This window comes from Lepisma saccharinum, chromosome 16, assembly GCF_977018435.1.
Source record: "Lepisma saccharinum chromosome 16, izLepSacc3.1, whole genome shotgun sequence".
Lineage (NCBI taxonomy): Eukaryota > Metazoa > Arthropoda > Insecta > Zygentoma > Lepismatidae > Lepisma > Lepisma saccharinum.
In genome coordinates, this window is record NC_139244.1 from 14,462,241 (window position 1) to 14,483,146 (window position 20,906).

Consider the following 20,906-nt stretch of genomic DNA (forward strand, 5'->3'; position numbering starts at 1 on the left):
CTTGGCTGCTTCGGGTAAAGTGTTGGCTATTGGTGTGCCGTCGGCATTCAAGTTGGTGTATCGCATTATTGCGTTGTTATCGTTGGCCGCTCTTCGAAACGTGACTCTCAGTCCTCCCTTCCACATGATCTCCTTGTAATCGGAGAAGAAACCAGGCAGCAGACGCATGGGAAAGAGCACCGTGTGACTTGTTGTCGATATTTTGGTCCCCGCTTCGAATCCTCCCGCCTGATAGTATGCTGCGTCCGTTTTGGATAATTTCAACGTTCCCACTGCCGTCGACGTGATGCCTGGATAATCTATTCTGTCAATGACGGTGTTGTGTTTCCTCACCTCCACCTGCGAGAACAGGTGAGGCACGAAGTTGTCTACGAGTATCAAGTTTGCTGCTGCGGGAAACGTGTCTCCGCTTTCTTTCTTCACCACGTCGAATTGAAGGTAGAGGTCTGCTCTGTGAGGATGAACGAACCCATCGCCTACGTCAACGTCGTATTCGACCTCCCTGTTTGCCTCGTTGAGATTGGCAAACGTGCGACGGTTGGGAGGGAAAGATTGCAATTCGTAACTTTCGATTTGCTCCATTTTATATGTATGGTTATTTATTATACGTTGATCTCCACGATGGCAGTAGTTGTTGCACCTGCGAAATCCACCACGTCTCCTTTCTCGTTCGTCACCACCAACTCTATGTCGTCTATGCGGTTGCGACATACTGGAAAATAGATCGGCGAAGAGGGCGTGTAGATGATCGGTTCCATGAACTCGGAACTTGGTTTGAAAGTGGCTATGATTCCTGTCTGCTTGTGACTTCCTAACAATCCGTCCGAAGATTTCGTGATCATACCTTCCGCCACGTTGCAGTGTACGTTCAGAGTCTCTATGGCCAAAAATTTAGGAATGTTTGTTGCCACGTGCTTGATGCCAGCTTCGAGTTTTGTGTCGTTCTCGAAACCTAAAAGTTCTCCTATGGTGCCCAGGTCCACGGTCTCCGTCGCGGATAGGATTTCCACTCTGTGCGTGACCGAATTTTGAGAAAGGTACGTGCCTTTGGGTAATTGAGCTTGCAAAGTGGAAAGATTGTATTGTCCTGGCGTGACGACGATGTGTTCGCTTCCGACGCTAATTTTGTTGTTGTGCTGCGTAACATTAGGTATGAGGTACATGCTGTAGAATGCACGCAGAGCCACGGATTTAGGATAGACAATGTCGTCGTGCAGCGTGAGTTTCAAGATTGAAGATTCACTCGTGAGATGGAACACGCCCATCCTAGTGATGCTGTTTGAGGTTCCACAATGCTTTCTGGAAATCCTCGATCGTAGGGTTATTTATTTTAGAGAGAAACGCGAGCACGGAGAGGCAGAGATGGCCGCAGTTCACGTCTCCAAAATTTTGAATGCGTTCGTCGTTGTAGTATATGGAGGTTTTGTTCGTTTTCAGATAATGAATTAAATTTGTAGGTGGAACACCTCCGAAAGAATCGAAAACGAATGCTTTATCATTGTCGTTTTTGTGGTAACATATCCAATGCGTGCCTGGATTTTCTTGACCGTCCAAGTTGACTACTCCGCATTCTCTTCTTTTGACGGTTGAAGGTAACGAGTCGGACATGAAAACTCCTCTGAAGTGTTTGATTCGTAACGGTTCGATCAGAGATTCAATGTCTCGGTTGGTGAGTGCTTCTGTTTCTTTTTTTTAAACTTCTTCATCACGCCCTTCCCCTTCTTCTCCATGGCCAGGTTGTGACGTTTCTGTTCTTCCAACTCGGCTTTGTTCTTCTTCGAGTCGATGACGGTTTTCGCGATGGCGGCACTTCCGCCAGCCAAACTTCCAACGGCCCCCAATGCTGCTAGGATGGCCGGGATGCTGAATATGAAACCTCCGATCTTTTGCTGTTTCCGCGAACGCTGCAATCTTTTCAATTGAGGTGTGCTGAGCAGCAATTTCATTCCATGTCCTTTCGACAAGCAAGAACGTTTCTTCTCGCGTTGTTTCTTGGTGAGTAACCCATCGAGGGCACCTAGATTTTTAAGATTGGAGTATGGTATCTGGTACACGACACCCTTGGGCTTCATGTTGATGCTCTATGCGATATTTTCGCAGTATGTTATTTATATATATTCTGAGATTTTTTCTTGTGTAGTTTTTTACGGTATGTTATTTATATATTTTCAAGGCCTCGCAGTCGCTACACAAATTCTATTACGTGCTTTGTTTTCTTGCCAAGAAGTTCCTTTGTCCCCTTGTACACGATTTTTGTTTTGTTCTCGATTAAAATAGATAGCTTCTCGTCCGATAACATGTTAGCGTATCGATCTGGTAAAAATAAACTGTATTGTGCGTTGAGCAACAGGCGTACCTTGGGACCATACTGGGTAGAAACGATTGAACCGGAAGTTATCGTGTAAGATTTGTCGACTTCCAATTCCCGAATTTTTACATACTCAAATGACAAATTTAGCATTTGTTTTAATGCTTGGAGCTCACTTATTTTTTCGGTCGTCATATCAAAGAAAAATTTCAAAGTGTTAGAGAGAAATTTAATTGTTTTTCACGATGTGTGTTATTTATATATACCGAAGATTATATTTTTCACGATGTGTGTTATTTATATATCAAGTTTTTTTTTGACACGTATATATATTATTATTTTTTAACAGAGGAAGAAAGTTCGTGCTTCGGAAAACGCGAGGATGTGCGTAGTGATATCTTTCCTCTCCTGCATAGACTTGTACCAATCATCAGTATACTGTCTTCTTCCCTGCATCGCCTCGTACAGTTCGTCCGACCTATCGTCCAATTTTTGCCCTGCAGCCAAAAGCAGAATGTTGAGATCACCGCACCTCAGGCCGCTGATCTCCCGAAGAAGGTCCTTGAGAACCATTTCACAAGGGATGCGAAATTCCGGCATTGTTCTTGCTATGTTTACAAGTTTATTAACATCTCCGTTAACTACCTTTTTGAATATTTTAGATAGTAGCTCGGGTGGCAAATTAGTTATGCAATCCATGTTGTTTTTTTTTACTGTATGTTATTTATATACCCCACCCCAATTTTTGTTTCGTGTTCATGGCGATGGTGGTGCCTAGTGCGGCGACCCGTTCACCCAACGATGCGTCTCTACTCACGAATCTTTCGAAAGCTGCGTGCTCTAACTTTCTGTCTGCTTCGTGACGTGCATCCAGATCCGTCTGCGTGGTGTTGTAGGCGATGTCGTGATCTTTGCATGCGGCGTCCAACGGATTCACACCCTTGTCTCCTCTCTCCAATCTTTTCTCGAGTTTGGTACCCGGTCCGCAGTACTGGTAGCCAGGTAAATGCATCTCGAAAGGTAACTTGTTGATGATGTCGTTCACGAGTCCCTTTCCTTCGGCAACGTTCCAGAATTTCGGAGGCAGCGTGTTGATGATTTTGATCAGGTAACCTATGCCCTTGTCGTCGTTCACGATGAAGTTGGAAAGTTTCGTGCTGATCATGTCCACGATGCCAACCTTCTCGTTGTAGAAATTACGGTTGCCTGCATTCTCTTCGCCGGCTATCACCAACAATCGGTCCACGAGTTTCCTCACGTCGTCCACCCAAACGAATTCTTTGGGTAACGTGTTGTAGCGTTTGACCCCGCTGCCTGTTTTGACCTGGTTCCAAATCGGTTTGATGAGATTCCTGTACTTCTCGCCGCTGCTCGATTTCACCCTATTCTGCGAGGCGTCGTTGTTTTGGTACAAGGCATCCGTCATGATTAGAATTTCCTTGTAACTCTGGTAATCTTCGTCGGTGTAATCTTTCGGCTGCTTTTTGGCAACGAGTTCCCACAGTCCCACCGTACCCGGATACCTGTTCCAACTATCCTTGTCGCCTAAATTGACTTTAATGTCGTTGCCTTCGAAGGTCACCTTCGATTTCCCAATCTTCCACACCACACCGCCGCCTTCGCTGGTTTCCATACTGGGATACAATCCGAACACTTCATCCTTGTCGAATTTCCCCGTACTCAGGTAGTCTCGTGCCAAAGGCCCCAACTCAATTTTATCCGAAGACGAGGACGTGCTACCAATAGCTCGACGTCGTGCCGGTGCATCCTTCAGTTCGAACGGCGTCGAAGGAATGCTTGAAATAGGCGTGGGTACAGCGTAACTTTTAGCTGCGAGCGGTACGAGTTCGTTAATCAAATTTTTATTTTGTTCCGTGACACTTTTAATTTCTTTACCTAGATCGCTGATGGCATCGATCACAGGTTGATCCTGACGTTTCTTCTCTTCGTAGAATCCGCGATTTTCGGATTTCCAACCTTTGAAGCGTTTTGCGAGGTAATCGCGAAGCTTAAGATTTTCGTCTTCGATTTTTCGTTTCGTCATGACGTTATTTATATATGTCGTTTCTCACAACGTTGCAACGTTTAGAAAGTCGTTGATTTTGTTTCTGTATTTTCCGTCGTTGGGTTTCCTCGTCATGTCGATCGTAGCGAATCCGAAATCGTCACCGTTCCAGCAAGTAGAGCAGCAGCCTTCCGAAAATTGATTGTAGTTCATGTCTCCGCCTACGTAGTCATCGTACGCATGCTTGAGGTTGGTGTGATCTTGACGAAACAAACATATGAAATTAGCGTTGTCGCGTACTAACTGTTTTGGAATTTTGGAAAACGTTTGAGCTAGGTAGAAGCAATCCATTCCTTTGTGACGACCTTGCGTGAAAAAGTTGCGAATTTCATTTTGATTTTCCAGGATGGCATCGTCGAACACAACAACTGAATTTTCACGACAATCGTCGAGTGGTTTTATTTCCGAGGCGAACGTTGCAATGTCCAGACCATCGTACAGTTTCATCAGTTGCTGGTATTTGGATTGCTCTAAACTTTTCGAGAACACGTACAGGTGCCTGTTCTTCCAATCTAACCAATTTGGTGCGAGGAGAAAATTGTCCACGAGCAGTGTCGTTTTTCCACACCCCGAAGGTCCTACGATCAGACAGCGGATGCTGTCGGGGAGCAATTCACCGTTTTTTTTCTTCCTTCCACTTTCCGAATCAGGTAGACGCTTTACCACGTTCCACGTACTCATAGAATCACTTCGTTTGAATCGATCCAACTTGTTTCCGGAAGTCCCAGCCATTTCACCAAAAGTTTGTTGCCTCTCTTGCGCAAAACTTTTTCGATAAGGTACGTGTCGGGGTATTTAGTTTTAGAGAGTTCCTCCTCGTAGAAGCGCCCCAATAAAATTTCACCGCCACTGTCTTTTATTATATACGTGTGACGGTTCCCGGGTAGAACTCGAACCACGGTAAAAAGTTCAGTGCTCCAGTTTCGTGTGAAACCCCTGTCAAACGTTCGCTTCAATTTACTGACCCTCACCTGTTCTCCAATTTTGTATTTAGCTTTTTTTGTCGTGGGCATGTACTTTGGACAGTAAACGCTAGAAATTAAACGTTGCTCCTCAGACCTGGTAACGTCAGCTGGCTTCATGCCTATCGTTGCGTGCCGTGTGTGATTATAGTCGTTAACAAGTTCCGGGAGAATAGTGACCCACTTGTAGCTTCCCTGAAGCGTGAAGCGTGACCACATGCGCGATTTCAGAGTGCGATTGAATCTTTCCACAATGCTGGCCTTGACGTCACTGAAGGTCGAGTAATGATGAACGTTGTGTTTCCGAATAAACTTTTGGAATACGGCATTGTAAAATTCCTTCCCTTTGTCCGTGTGCAGAAACCGAGGTCGTCTGCCGCCGCTTTCGCGAAAAATTGTCTTGAATGCTTCCGTGACGCACGTTCCTGTTTTCGCCTTCAAAGGTAGAGCCCATGCGAATTTCGAAAATGTGTCTATGACGGTGAGGAGGTACTTGTTGCCCTTGTTCAATTTATGCACGTTTTTTAACTTGCCGCTACTCATTTCGACGAGGTCGCTTTCCCAGAGGTCGTCGATTCCCTTGGTTACCACAGCCAAACGTTCGTAGTTGCGGCGTGCAGGTTTATGCAATTCTTGGACGATGGCTTGCCTAGACATTTTTTATTATTTTTAGAGATTACGTTTCAAAAGAAGCACAAGCGTGATGGGATTCAAAGAGGGTGGCACTTCGCTCGTGTTTTGAATGATCAGCTTATCGCCGGCACTCACGTCGAAAACAGTAAGATCTTCGTCTTCGTGTATTTCATATATGTTGCGCGTTTCGTTCCAACGCGCCAGAGGAATGTTTCCTGCTTTCTGGACACCACGATTCGATATCAAAGTCATGGTGGGAACGCTAGCTTTTCTGCCGTGAGACCAGTACGAAAATTCGTTTATCTGAATCGTGCCATCGAGGAGAAACTTGTAGTACGGATGATAAGGATGTAGCATGTACAGTTTGTTACCTTCGACGAAGGTGGAGATTCTCTGTTGATTGGGAACGCTGTTGATTTCGATGGCTTGCAGAGAATGCAGTTTAGCGAATTTAGTATCGATGCTAACGAGGTTGCTGTGAAGCTGACCCAGTGTGTTTTGTACGGGCACCAAATGCTCGACTATGGTATCCGTTACGGTAGAAAATGACGGTTTGATTTTCACTTCCACGTTCAACTGCTTGTAGCTTTCGTTGAGTTCTTGCAACTTGGCACCGAAAGAGGCCAGCGTCGATTCCTGCGTTGATTCCAGCACTCCAACTTGATCTCTGATGTTGACGACAATGTTCTGAAGGTTCTCGATTTGATTCAATTTCGAGCTCTTCTCGGTAAGATCGCTCACGATGATTCGCATCTCTGTAAACTGCGTGTGAAGGTCGGCGACGCTCTGCGAAGTGGGCAGCGTCGACACCAGCGAAGCAAGTTCGTCTCGAATCTGTTCCACGTTCGCTGTTTCTGTTTCCAGTCGTTTCAGCATACGTGATATGTTCCTTTTCAAGGCGTGTAATTCTTTGGAGGTGGGGAGATTGGCCACTTTACTCTCGAGATCGCTCAATGAACTTTTGATGTCACTCGAATCGGATAGTGCCGTCACCGCCGTTTTCAATTTTTCCAAATCTTCACTTGAAGGCACGCTCGTTCGTAACGATTCCAAGTCACCCTGTATGTTGTCCAGTACGTGATGAAAATGAGCGAGATTCGTTTCGACGTTCAAATTTTCTAAATATTCGATCTTCTGCTGAACCGTGCTCAACGTGTCTTGAATGCTCGTCAACACACTTGCTTCAGCGTGAATATTTTTAATTTCTTCGTTGATCAATTCCAAGGACGCCTGAAGCGTAGCGATGGTGGTTTGAATGTGTTCGAAATCTTGATAAGCCTCCAGTTGAATTTTTATGTTCGCGACGCTTTTACCGATGACCTGCAGTTCGTCCGACGATGGTAGGTTCGTCATTGTATCTTCCAAAGTCTGCAACTTGGATTTGATTTCTTCCAACGTGCCAGTGAATTCTTCTTGTAATTTAGAAACAACGACCTGCAAGCGTTCTATATCAATATCATTCACGACGGTTTGAAGTTCAGAGAAATTCTTTTCTATTGCGGAAGTTCGCTCTTCGATTTCGAGTTTCAATTTTTCCAAATCTTCATTTTTCGATTGAAATTGCTGTAATTTGGCCAAATCATTTTGAAGCGAATCCATGCTCAACTGTATATTTTGAATGTTGTCGTAAGAAGGTACGTCAACATAATTTTTTATCAGTGTTTTCAGTTCGGAATCGATTTTCAGAATGGGATCGAGACATTGCGTTTGGAGCGTAGCGATCTCAGACTCTAAACTTTTGTTTAAGGTCTCCTGCAAAGCGATCAAATCGGTCCTCAACTTCTTAACTCGAACGTCCAGCATGAGAATCTCTTCTGCATGGTCTACACGCTTAGTGTTGCCGAAAATGTCGTTAGGCATTTTGGTTAACGGTTATTTATAATAGGATAGACGATTCGTAATTCTACGAAGAGAGGAATAAGTTTGTCGTAATCTCCTAGGAGTTCCACGTAAAGATAATCTCCTGCAGACACATCGTACGACATGTTAGAAAGTAGCTTGTCGTGCTTCATTCGAAAAATGTTCTTGCCGGTAGAAATTTTGATTTCGCCTGCGTTTTCCGGATTCACGGTGATTTGAAGTTTCCCGTCGATCGGAATTTCATAGAAATGTAAATTGTTATTAAAAACATAAAACATCTTGCCCACATCGTTATTTATTTCCGTCCAAATGCTGTTGAGGTGAATGATTAACAAACCGTTGAGTTTAGATAACACGGAAGGTAAGAGGTTATTGAAATTTGGTGATGCAGTGTCCATGTTGCTTTGTTTGCGAAAACCAAAGAGATTCATTGTTCTTGTTAGTTATTTAACACATCGTGCTTTTTGCTATTCTTCAAAACATATGGAGGAAAAGAATGAAAGGGAGAGCCCTCGGGCGATGAAAAGTTGCAACCTGTTATTATGTTGTTAAGCCCGCTCCAAATCGAGGCTCATTAAATTCAACTCTTATTTTTCATCGCCCGAGGGCTCCCTCTTTTATTCTTTTCCTCCGTCTGCTATTCTTCTTCAAAAACACAGCGGACTTCATGACTATGGGGTTACGGTTAACACACGTCACATTTATCGCTTTTATTGTAGTGCCCCCACTCTCGCGTGTGGATTTGACAATCGAGAACGCGTAACTTGTTGTCTCTGCCATCCAATGCGACCTTGGTTACGCGCGTCGTGTACAAATCATGCAATTTACTTGCAATGCGATGATCGGTGCTAAGTTGCCTTTTACCATGAAAAAGGCATTCCTTGTAGTCCTGCATGCTAAATTTGCTGGTACTTATTTTTCCCACCCCCTTCGCCTTCTTGATCTCTTTTTCTTCTGTAATCTTTACACAGTACATTTTGGCACGAAGCCCCGCAAATTCCCTGCTGTAATTACCAGCCGCTTCATCTTTGTATTTTCCAATCGTCATTTTGTTTTCTGTCGAATGTAAGTGATGGCCTGATGGTAAGTTGCTAAAATCAAACAGATGCTTCATCTTAGTCAGATCATGTTCGAGGCTTGGTGTTTGGATTAGAAAAATGAAGCTATCCGTGTCAATGTAACATATTTGGATGTTATCTCCATAAAAAGGTTGAAACTGATCGTAGTACGATTGGTACATGTGCAATTTTGATAGTTCAAGGACGGTGGCACCTATGGCAATCGGCTTGTTGAGCATCACTTGCTTCTTGTTCCTCTCAACAAATACTAGATTCTCGTCGAAAATAGTGAAGTTTTTGAAGTAGGGTGACGCGACGATCTTCTCAAATTTCTTTTCGTCCGTGACCAACGTTGCGTCGATGTAATTACGCACGTTCTCCATCGTCTTGCCGTAGATGGCGTTATTGAACAGTTTGTACAGATCCTTGTCTGCAGGCGATGTCGATTGTGCTCTGCGGCGCGTGTTCTCGGCTATGTACGGTTCGAGCCACTTGCTCTGTCGGAACTTCAATCCTCTATGAACTTTCTTCAACTGCAAGCCGTGACTTATGTAAAATTGGAGGAGTCGGTAGTGCAAAACGTAATTCCGCTTGTTCTCCATGCTTAGTATGAGTTTTGGCTCCGATCCTCCAGGTGGCTTCTCCTTGGTGGGGGCCAGGGCCAATCCGTGATGTTTCTCGTGAAGCGTTTCGGGATAATCGAGATCCACTTCCAAGAAACAGCCCCATTCATTATCTTCGCTCCAGTTGAGAAAATCTTCGCAGGAGAGTTCCTCTTCGGTCATCCACCCGTAGTCGCTGATGGGAAGACACTGGGACATGGAGTGGCCGTACAGGTTGTTGACATCCCAGTAGACAATATAGGTGTTGGGCTTCGATGCATCGTAACCAGGCGTATGAGGATTGTTTGCCTGAGCATGGCGTCGGGGGCATTGGACGATGCCACCCCGTATCGCACTCTCCATGAAAGCATACTGTTCCTTCTCTGCGATGAGGCCCAGTTCCACGTTGGTGTATTTCATCATCGATTCCCAAGTCAATCCCGGCGTGGTGAAGAAATACACAGGATCCAACTTGTATATCGCGATGCATCTCTTACGAAACGATTCGAAAATATCCATCAGAAGTGTCACGTCCAATTTCAGATAAAGATCGTGATAATCGCGAAAAGTTTGGCAATTGAATACCGTCCACACACTACGAGCGTGTTCGTAGTCCTCTTCGGAACAGACGTCCTCCGTGAGAGAAGAATAAAATACCTCCCGGGGTGGAAGTTCCGTCTCGTCAAATTTGTCGAAATTGTTGACGTACTCGTAGGGGTAGACACCCTTGCGACGCAACAGATTCAAATTCTCATCTCTCCCCGAAAAACATTTTTGCTTGGTGGCCACAAGATCTTCGTCGCCAAGTTGAGATGCAAGGCTTGCGAGGCTGGAGGACAGGAAATTGTAAGAGTCCAGGATTCGCACTTCCACGCTTCCTCCTTCTTGGAGAGGGATCCACACTCTCACCACAATATATTTCTCGCTCGTTCTCGGGATGATGCTGATTCGAGAAGTTATGTTGTGGAGTTCTTTGACGAAGAGATGTGTGTCGTACTTCTCCGTGTAGTGCAGAAACACGGCAACAAAATGCGACTCCTTAATCTTGAGATTGCACGAATTACAGATGGTGCTTAGAAATAATCCATTCTGGTGGTTATGGTGGACGACCTTGTAATTTTCGGCGGTGAAAGCCTGGTTACACTCCTCGCATCTTGTCGCCGCGTCATGTCTCTGTTGTTGTTCTGTTGTGAGAGCAGGTGGAGAAACGTAAGAGCCTTTCAGGCTGGGTGCAAGTTCTCTCGCGCATTCCGCTATCTTCTCAACAAAATGTTTTGCCGCATCGGGTCCGCAATACAAGATGACATCATTCAATTTTTCTCCGTAGATGGAGAAACTGCAAGGCTCGTGGTGAAAAATTTGGGTCGTGCTTGAGGTAGAGGGATCAGGGTCGCAAAACGTCATGGGAACTTGGAAGCTTTCAAAGTCGGCATAAAGGACGACGGGATGGTGGAGAAGAGCCTGGTGTTTCTGAAATTTCATCTTGGTTCCGGGTTCCGGCATGACATCTTCGGGTTCTGCATTCACGGAGCCAAAACACTTGTGCTGTTCTCTCATCTTCTTACCTCCGCGAAAAATTCTCAAACACCGATCGCAAATTTCGATCTTATCGTGATGCTTGCTGATCTGTCTTCCTACTAATCCTGAGAAATTCCGTATCAAACTACAACGACCATCTACAAGCAAGAGTCGAATTACATTATTCTGGCTTCTCGCAGGTCTTAACACACGAATGTTGTCGCAATCGTCAACCCCAAACACAGAAATATCGATATATTCTCCTTTTTCCTCTCTATAGTTTTTTTCAAATTGATTGATCTTATTCAGGGGCACAGGATAGGAAATTCCCCTCATCATATTCTCGTATCTTCCCTCGTATCCTCTGTAATTGGACAGGCGTTGGGGGTGATTATTAGCTGGGTGTAATGCGGCGATGACAGACCATAGGAAACTCTTCTGATCATTACTTTGTATGTTCAACACTGCATTTTGCTTTTTTTGTTTTTTTGTTTTTTTTTGAGTGCTGCGTAATGGTTTGAAATTGCAGACTCGAAGTTCTAACATGTGGTTGTGACCGCAAAGACTCCATCCACTTCCTCTACCTTCAAACTCTTCTTGTTTTTGTGTCAAGTGCTCAAATAGCCGTGTCACTATCTCGTCAAGATCCTCGTTATTGTCATCGTGTAAGCTTTCACACCCTACGTAAAAGCTGAAAGTGCTTGACTCGGACGAGACAACTTTCTCATACAGCAGGGTCAAGACGAGATGAATTTTAATTGCAACATTGACGAGGCAATCACGTAATTTATCGACTACCAGAGATTTCACATTGTTGAGGAAGATGCTTGAGTCACATTTTTCATCCCTTCCAGATTTATACGTTATGATGCGTGCACTTTTATTCAAAGCACCAACTTCATGCCCATCAGTGCGAGATTTCTTTGCCGGCGAGACTACGTCATCATGATCCGGTAAACGACATTTTTTCAAATGCCTAGCAATATTAGGTTTAGAAATCAACTTTCCACAGTTGCAACATGCCACTTTCTCGCCAAGACCGGAGGGACCTGGTTGCGGTTCCATTTTTTCTCTCTGTTATTTATATATATATATATACAGAGAAATTTTTTGGGGGGGGTTGTGGTGATGGTAGTGGAAAGCGCACTGAAACAGAAGGAAAAAAAGTTGAAAAATGCTAGATATTTTTTCCTTCCACATATATATTAGACGCGAACAGTATGTATGTATGTATGTGTGTGTGCACTGTTGTAGGAGGTTAAAAATATTGGACATGTAAGTGTGTGTCAATTTTTTATGGCTCCTCTGAATATGTGTATGTCAGACGCAAAACAAAAATATTAATATATCATGAAAATAAAAACTTACCTTTCAAGAGAGGTGGAGAGAGACTTCAAAATAAAAACTTGTAGCTCACTAAAACTTCCAAGATGATATATATATATATATACTGCCAGACAAACAATTAAGAATACTGAACTGCCACGATTGACGTTCACCTTTCAAGAGAGATAGAGAGACTTCAAAATAAAACTTGTAGCTCACTAAAACTTCCACGATGATATATATGTATACTGCCAGATAAACAAATTAAAAAATACTGAACTGCCACGATTGACGTTCACTATAATAATGATGTACAAAAGAAGAAACTAGTACGCTATATAGGAACTCCTCTCCTTTTTTTCTCCTTCTCTCCTCCCTACTCCACGCGACTCTCTTTGGTGAAAACACAATAAGGGCTATGGTCAATATCCTAGCAAATAAAACCCTTGTTAACTAATTCATTCATGCCATATTTTTTCAACAAAAGATTTTTGTGATGTGCACAATATCCTGTAGGGGACAAATAACAATAAACGGGACGTTGATAGTTCCACCCATGCATGTATTGTCGATTATTTCCCCTCGGCCTCTATTCCACGCCCCGTCAGGGTGTGGTGTGTGAAACAAACGATTCCCAGCACAAAACTCAAAAAGCGGAAGATGCTGCTGTGTTTGCTTTCGCCACATCCGCTTCTGATTCTATTGTTATCGGGGATGTAATAGATTCTTTATTCAGAACCGTGGGAAAGCTGAAAAAAAATAGAATCTCTTCGGGCGAAAGAGGATGTAAGGTGAATGGGTTCGGGGAGGGGTTGCTGTGGATAGTTTGGTCCGTGATGAAAATGTTACATTGAGCGACGAAACACAATTTCTCCACAGGGACAGGAAAAATTCTACCGAGCATCGCTATCCACGCAAACATTAGAAATTGCCTGAATAGCTTGGGGGCTTGGCATAGGATTATCGATTTTCGTTTTAGAGAATAATCTATGTAAGATTCTAGCATCGAGAATAAACAACATTGATTAAATTTTTGACAACATTCGCAGTACAAATCTAAACTCGTGATGATTTCGCCGTTACCACGCACCCCTGGCAAGGTTATAGGGGCCAGGCATCCTAAAAACAACAATTATTATTTTGTTTGTTTGTTTGTGTTACAATACATATGCGCGCGCGTGCGTGCGTGCGTGTGTATATGCCACATTCTTCCCCCGAGAGAGAGGTTTACGAAGGTCACGATATATATAAACATTTGGGTCCCGGACTTGGAAAATTACGATAAGGTGCACTCATCTTTCAAAAAATAAGAAGATGAGAAGATGAGAAGATGAGAGGATGAGAGCGCGCGCGTGTGTATATGCCACATCGTTCCCTCCCCGAGAGAAGAGGTTTACGAAGATCACGATATATATAAACATTTGGCCCCGTTGATTCCAGCACTCCAACTTCATCTCTAATGTTGACGACAATATTCTAAAGGTAGAGAGAATGAGAGAATGAGAGAATGAGAGAATGAGAGAATGAGAGAATAAGAGGATAAGAGAAGAGGTTTACGTAGGTCACAATATATAAACATTTGGTCCCAAACTTGGAAAATTACGATAAAGTGCACTCATCTTTCAAAAAATAAGAGAATGAGAGAATGAGAGGAGAGGTTTACGTAGGTCACGATATATAAACATTTGGTCCCAGACTTGGAAAATTACGATAAGGTGCACTCATCTTTCAAAAAATAAGAAAATAAGAGAATAAAAAAATGAGAGAATAAAAAAAAGATGAGAGGATGAGAGGAGAATAAAAAGAGAATGAGAGAACAATGAGAAAGATGAGAAAGATGAGAAGGATGAGAGAATGAGAGCTCATCTTTCACTCATCACTGCCTTTTTGCGCCCGTGAAACATCGTCAGCGCACTAAATGAGGCGCGGAACGGGGAGAGAAAGTGAGTTTTTCAACTTTTTGTGGTCGTTTGGTCAAAAAATCAAAGTTGGCCTCAGAAGTACATATTTACTCTACTATCATTTATTTAAGTTAGAGTGGCACATATAAAAATAATTATTTATAAAGAAAAAATCTTCGTATAGTCACGAGCAATTCTGTGTTTTATTGATATCATTGAAAACCAATAAGGCTACTACCTAGATACGTACAACCCAGAAGTGTTCGTGACTGTATTATTATATCTTGTTGGATCTATTATGGTAGTGCTCGGTTTTAGGTGGCGTATATATTCAAAAACTAAAATCAAGTTAAAGAAAATAATGGGATACACTGTGCTTTTTGAGTTTGAGTTTTTAAACGCTTCTTTATGCACAGACTGGCTAATCGGTACTGAGCCTACAGTTTAAAGCAGGGTCGGATCAACTATGTGCAATTGAAATCTACATTGTTTGCAGCCGCTTACGTCGGTCAGATTAAATGAGAGTATTTTATAATTCATTCTGTTTCTTAATTTCCAACAGATATTTGACTTCAACCTCTCGCCAGAAGATGTACAGCAGTTAGAAGGCCTCGACGAAAGACTCAGATTAATGCAAGTTACTGACATTATGTTTGGATGCGAGAAACATCCCGAATTCCCATTTAAATGAGATGTGACTGACACGCAACTTTGAATAAATGTATTGGACTGATAATTTTCGTTAATTTTTTATCCTTTTAATTGTTCCATAGCACCTTTCCCACATCCAAATGTTAATACTGCACTGTAAACATATTGCGTAATATTTTGTTCATGTAATTTTCAATGGAGACTCCTGACGCAGGGTAAGTGCCCCTCGTGCCCCTCTCTAGAACCTGTTCAGGCTATTAATTTACTACGGCTCAAGAACAGTGGCGGCGATTAGAGGGCAGTTGCCTCCACCCCCTCACTTCCGTCTGTGATTTTTAATATGAAACACATAATTAGCATTATAATTGTATACATCGTTCATTAATGAAAGTGGTTGATATTTGTTTGACGAGTACAAAGCAAACACTTTTCAACAATAAAGAAATAACACAATTCCAATAATGCCTACAATAAGTTTGTCCGTAACCAATGTAATATAAATTGTGGTTACGAGACAGCCGCCGAGAAAATTTTAAAGTCTACAATATAATTTCTGTTGTATTCATCTTACAAGGGAGGTTATCTAAGTGTCCCCCTCCGATCACTGATTTCCATGAAACTTGGCAGGTGTATAGAGGGGCCCAAAGGAAGAAAAACGTGTTTTTGTGTTTCAGCTAAAAAACTGTTTTAGGGGGCACCCCCGCTCCCGTACATGTCAAGATGAGGAGAAATTAAAGTGAGGAACTGACCCCGAAACCACGTAAATATGGCATTGGAAGAAACAGGGTGCATAGGGACCCTCTATACACCTGCAAAATTTCATGGAAATCGGAGGGGGTCACAGGGGTCAGATGCCCATGTCAATTTGTCCTAATCTTGACATTTGAGGGGGGGTTTTGCCCCCTAGAACAGTTTTTTAGCCGAAACAAAGAAAAACGTATTTCTTCCTTTGGGCACCTCTATACACCTGCCAAGTTTAATGGAAATCGGAGGGGGACACTTAGATAACCTCCCTTGTTAGTATAGGTAAATGCAACCATATTATATTTCATTTATGTGATATTTCTTGTATCTTAACTGTGTCTTTATGATTGTTGAATTCTTGTTAGTCGCGCTCAAAGCTAAATTCGCAGCCATTTGTTACAAATAATGTTCTTTTATGGAATTTTCATTATTAATGTTTCCTCCGTGGTATTCACCTTGCACGCATTCATTTTTATGTGATGGGTAAGTTCCGTAAAGTAAAAAAATCCCATAAGCCCCTAGTAAGAACTTACGTTCCACCTTGCGGGCATTATCAGACAAAAAACCGGACACCTTAATATTTGACATCTGAATTCCAATTACTTATGAATTGAGAAGTGAGAGACACTGAAAAGGGCTTGTGACCGAGGATGAGACAGACCTCGGCAAAATCGAATTTACCTGAGATAGTGTCCGGTGGCGTAGCGGTCATATCAGCAATGCGGAAAAGGAGGGGGGGGGGGTGAGGAAGAACATCAATGCTCTTTATATACTCCTGAATTTTTTTTATAAATCCCAGAAATTAAACGGATGGTGTCGCTTACCATGCGCAATAATAATAATAATAAATAAATAAATAAAATAGATGTGGGTCAACATTGGCACAATTCACACTAGAAATTTTTGAGGTACGTACTTAATGTGTTAATCTGAACACTTCGGTAGCGTTTGTTCGTTTCAGTTTTAGTTTTTAGTCTTTTTCTGCACAGATAGGCTATTCGGGACTGGAACTATACTTTTTAAAAGTGGGATCATAACCGCTACGCAATTCGCCTCTACCCTGTATCGAACCCGGGACCATTTGATTACAAGGCGACGGCGTTAGAACAGTTGCGTAGAGATGGGATTGATAACCGCCGCTGCGCTTAAACTTGCAGAACGATTATGATGCAAATAAAATTGCGTAATTAACGATAACCGTTATATTTAAAATAAATACAATACAGGCGCAGAAAATCTCACTACTTCCATCACCATTTTTAGTACTTATTTTTTCTCGTTGCTTTGGTTACAGCAATTTGATTTTTTGTATTTTATACAGCGTGATAAGATGATTATGACAATATAAGGCAACATAAATAATATTAGCTTTCAACATGACAGTTTGAGAATAGGACAGTCTCAATCTCTCGCCTTCTCCTGGTAAAAAAAATGAAGATAACAATTTTTTTTATATAATATACAAGATTTGAGTCCAGCTTTTAATATACACTCGTCAGGATAATGATAAAGTCCACTTGACATAATGAACCAATTCACAAATTTACCTTTTTACTAAAGTTCTGAAAATGTCATCTTAGTGTTCGAATTTACAGCTACTTATGCATCACTTCATAACAACTACATTAGTTTAAGCAATTCTTTTTTCTCTCATCAGAACAATTACATTTCTTGATAGTTGACAAGTTCTGCCTTGTTGTTATCTTCTTTCCGTCCATAGACATCATAATTGTATAATTGTTTTTCACAGCATCAACTATATAGGGTCCAAGCCATAATTTCATAAACTTTTGAATTTTCTTGTTAATTGCACTACTATGTTCATGATTTTTCACTAAAACAATGGTGTCGTGTCGTTTGCGCTAGTCATTTGGGCCGAGGCTTCTTATCGGTTCATTTGCGCCGCGACATATGTCAAGACCTTCCTTGGTGGGTTTTCCCACAATCGGGAGTGTCATTACCGCCGCACGCACGTGTGTTTATGGGAACATGGTGCATACTGCATGAAATCAAACAAACAAACGTATGTTTATGACGTTGCACAGCTGTGTTTACACTGAAATGTGAAACCTATCCAGAGAGTGAAATATGAATTTTCTTTGCTTATTTCAAAAGACGTTACACAGGATTACTTGTATCAATTTTATTCCACAACACAAAATACATAAATCAGCCTATTAACTATTAATCATTTCTACACTACATAAAAGCGTTAAAAAAACATTGTAAATACAGTATTGTTAAAATATTGCAAGCATTCTACAAGTAGTTTGGAAGCAACATAAATGTGCCAGTCTATTACACTTAATTATTATACACTACATAAAATCGTCAAAAATATTATAAATAGTGTTATTTTTGCAAACATATAAGTACTACGTATATGTACACTTTGGAAGCAACATAAATATGCCAGTCTATTACACTTAATTATTATACACTACATAAAATCGTCAAAAATATTATATATACTGCTGGCCTTCGTAAATAAGGGACGGCTTTCCACGCTTTGTTTCTATCATGTCCATATTCTCATCCATATTGTCTCTCTCAAGTCTCAGTTTTACATAAATACTAATTTCCCAATGTAGATCCCTTATATATACTTTCATCTTACATTCAATTACCAATCACCTTCTTTTTCAATCGAAGATAAACACAGCTACAGCTGGGCAACGTCATAGAAACACGTGCGCGTGGCGGTAATGACACTCCCGATTGTGGGAAAACCCGCCAAGGAAGTTCTTGACATATGTCGCGGCGCAAATGAACTGATAAGATTGCTTGATTGATTTAAAATTGTTTGGGTGCGTCGGCACTTAAGGCCATTTTGCACCCTTCTATGTATATGGGGAAATAGCCCCTTATCAAAAATTCTGACTCAAATCTGGGGTGTAAATAGCCCTTTGGGAAAAAAATTAAAAGTGCAAGGTTGTAAAAAGACCTGCACGAGACAAACACAGCACATTAAAAAGTCAGAACAAACAAACTAAAAACCTCCTTACAGACGGTGGAAGAGTCCAGCTCTTCGTAAAAAACTAAAAACATTTGATAAAATGTTGCTGTCATCATCCAAGAGGGATGACAAACATCCGGAAAGGTTAAAAGTCTGCCGGAGGTAAGCAAGATCGACACATTCAACGAGAATGTGACGAATGCTTAAAACGACATTACAAACACGACACAACGGAGGGTCCAGCCCTTGCAGCAAGTGACCATGCGTTAGGCGGCTGTGTCCTAGACGCGTGCGGGAACCGATAAGAAGCCTCGGAGCAAATGACTCGGCGCAAACGACACGGACTCAAAACAATATCACCTGGGACTGTCTTCAATTTATTTGCATCAAACTCAATAGTTTAGGACTTATATCTTTGCTTAATACGTGGTTTGGCGATAAAATACTTGTATTTCCAGGGCACAAACTTTAAATCATCTGGCCAGTTACTTTGAGAATTGAATCCTTTAATTCGTGATGAAGAAAAAGTTCACTAGGTGTGAAACCTGTTATTTCCGAAACTGAATTATTTAGAAGTCCTGTTACATGAGTCAAATATTTTACCCAGTCCTGATGATTTTGCGAAGTATATAATCGTAACAATCGTATTAACTCTTTGTTGTACCTTTCCACAGGATTTGCGAAAGGCGAATAAACTGATGTGGTGATATGTTTTATGTTCCAGTCATCCATATATAACTTCCACTCTTGTGATTTAAATTGGGAACCGTTATCTGATAATATTACCTTACACGCTGAATAGTGGTAAAAATACTGAAGCTTGAATTTGTTAATTATTTCACGTGAGTGAAATAACGGATATGCCATTAAAAATTTGGACATCGTGTAAACTATTGTTAATATGTAACTATATCCTTGTGATTTGGGTAACGGTCCAACAAGATCTGTTGATAACATATCATGTGGAGTAGTAGAATATACATGCAATTCATCCTTATTAATTTTTGTGTGAGCTTGTTTAGTTTTTGCGCATGTTAAACAGTCGTTCAAATACTGCTTAATACTAACTTTCATTTTAGGCCAATAATATAAACTTATGCACTTATTAAATAGTTTATAGTATCGAAATGACCTTTTAAGTCATGTAATTTATGAAGAATTTTGGGTACAACAACAATAGGTTCAGTTTGGAGGTTGAACTGGACCTCTAGATTGTCGGTGTTGACCCAAGGTCAGTTGGAATCTACTAAAGACAAATACTCGTGGACACGAGTCTTGAGAGACAGGTAAATGAGTGGCGATGGGGATCTATCAATTGAAAATGCATCACTCAATTAAAATCCAAGCGGAAGGACTTTACCACCAAAAGAGTGTTGCAACATGGACACGAAGTTCCTCGATATTATTAATCATAATTTTAACGATTTTATTCCTTTTCGGCCGGACCCTGTGGCCGAGTTGTTAGTACATCGCGCTGCGACGCCAAGTGTCCCGGGTTCGAATCCCGCTGGGGCATGGTTGTTTGTGAATGTCCATTCATAAATTTCATCATTCGATCACTCATCCCCATCTTCGCAAATTAGCCAAGAGGCACAAAACGCGAAGTAAAATAAAATAAAAAAAACATTCCTTTTCGGTACCACCATACATTGTTTAGACTTTTTTTTATTAATCAAGGCCGTTTTTTTTAAAAAAAAATGTATCATCAACGCAGAAAGTGTTACTGGGTATTACGCAGGGAGTTTGCAATATTCCCTTGTTAAGAACATTTTCATAGAGCATTCTCTTCTCTGGGATAATTTGCAAAAGCATCCCCCGTATGGATAATGTAGGAAATGTACGAGGTTTGTTTTTTAATTAGGGGCCGTTTTGCGCTCACGTTGGCAACACTGCGTGCGTGACGTTTTGCGCATGTGCGTTAATCCCGGTCCACACGCTACGTCTTACAGTACGTCTTGCTTGCGCATGCACGAACTGTGCATGCCAGACGTAGCGTGTTGACAGGAAATTTAGAACTGCGCACATGTGGAAATTGTCAACCAAAGACTGAGCCCAAGAGCATGGGATTCACCAGAACTTTTTGTAAGGGGGGGGGGGTCAGTCCATTGATGAAACTTTATTAGTACAAACAATAATAACAACAATAATTATTATTATCAATGTTTATGTTTTTTGCAATAATAACTAATATAAAACTAAACTCCGTGGGGCCAAGGACCTGCCAAAGCGGCTTTTCATTGAGTAACACGTTGTCAGCGCATCGGATCCCATCGCCGCTTTTCTGGCTTTCGTGGCCGGAAGTAGCTTCCCAATTGTCCTCAC

General features: G+C 41.7%; 1 protein-coding gene across 1 annotated transcript in view; it reads left to right on the plus strand.

Annotated features, from left to right (window-relative positions):
• Nucleotides 1-14,969, plus strand: part of LOC146000269 (1,5-anhydro-D-fructose reductase-like) — a 28,691-nt gene extending 13,722 nt beyond the window's left edge. Inside the window, exon 6 of the mRNA XM_083137733.1 lies at nucleotides 14,796-14,969. Within this exon, the coding sequence (XP_082993859.1) occupies nucleotides 14,796-14,924 (129 nt within the window). The 3' untranslated portion in view covers nucleotides 14,925-14,969. The remainder of the gene's footprint in view (nucleotides 1-14,795) is intronic.
• Nucleotides 14,970-20,906: the final 5,937 nt, after the last annotated feature.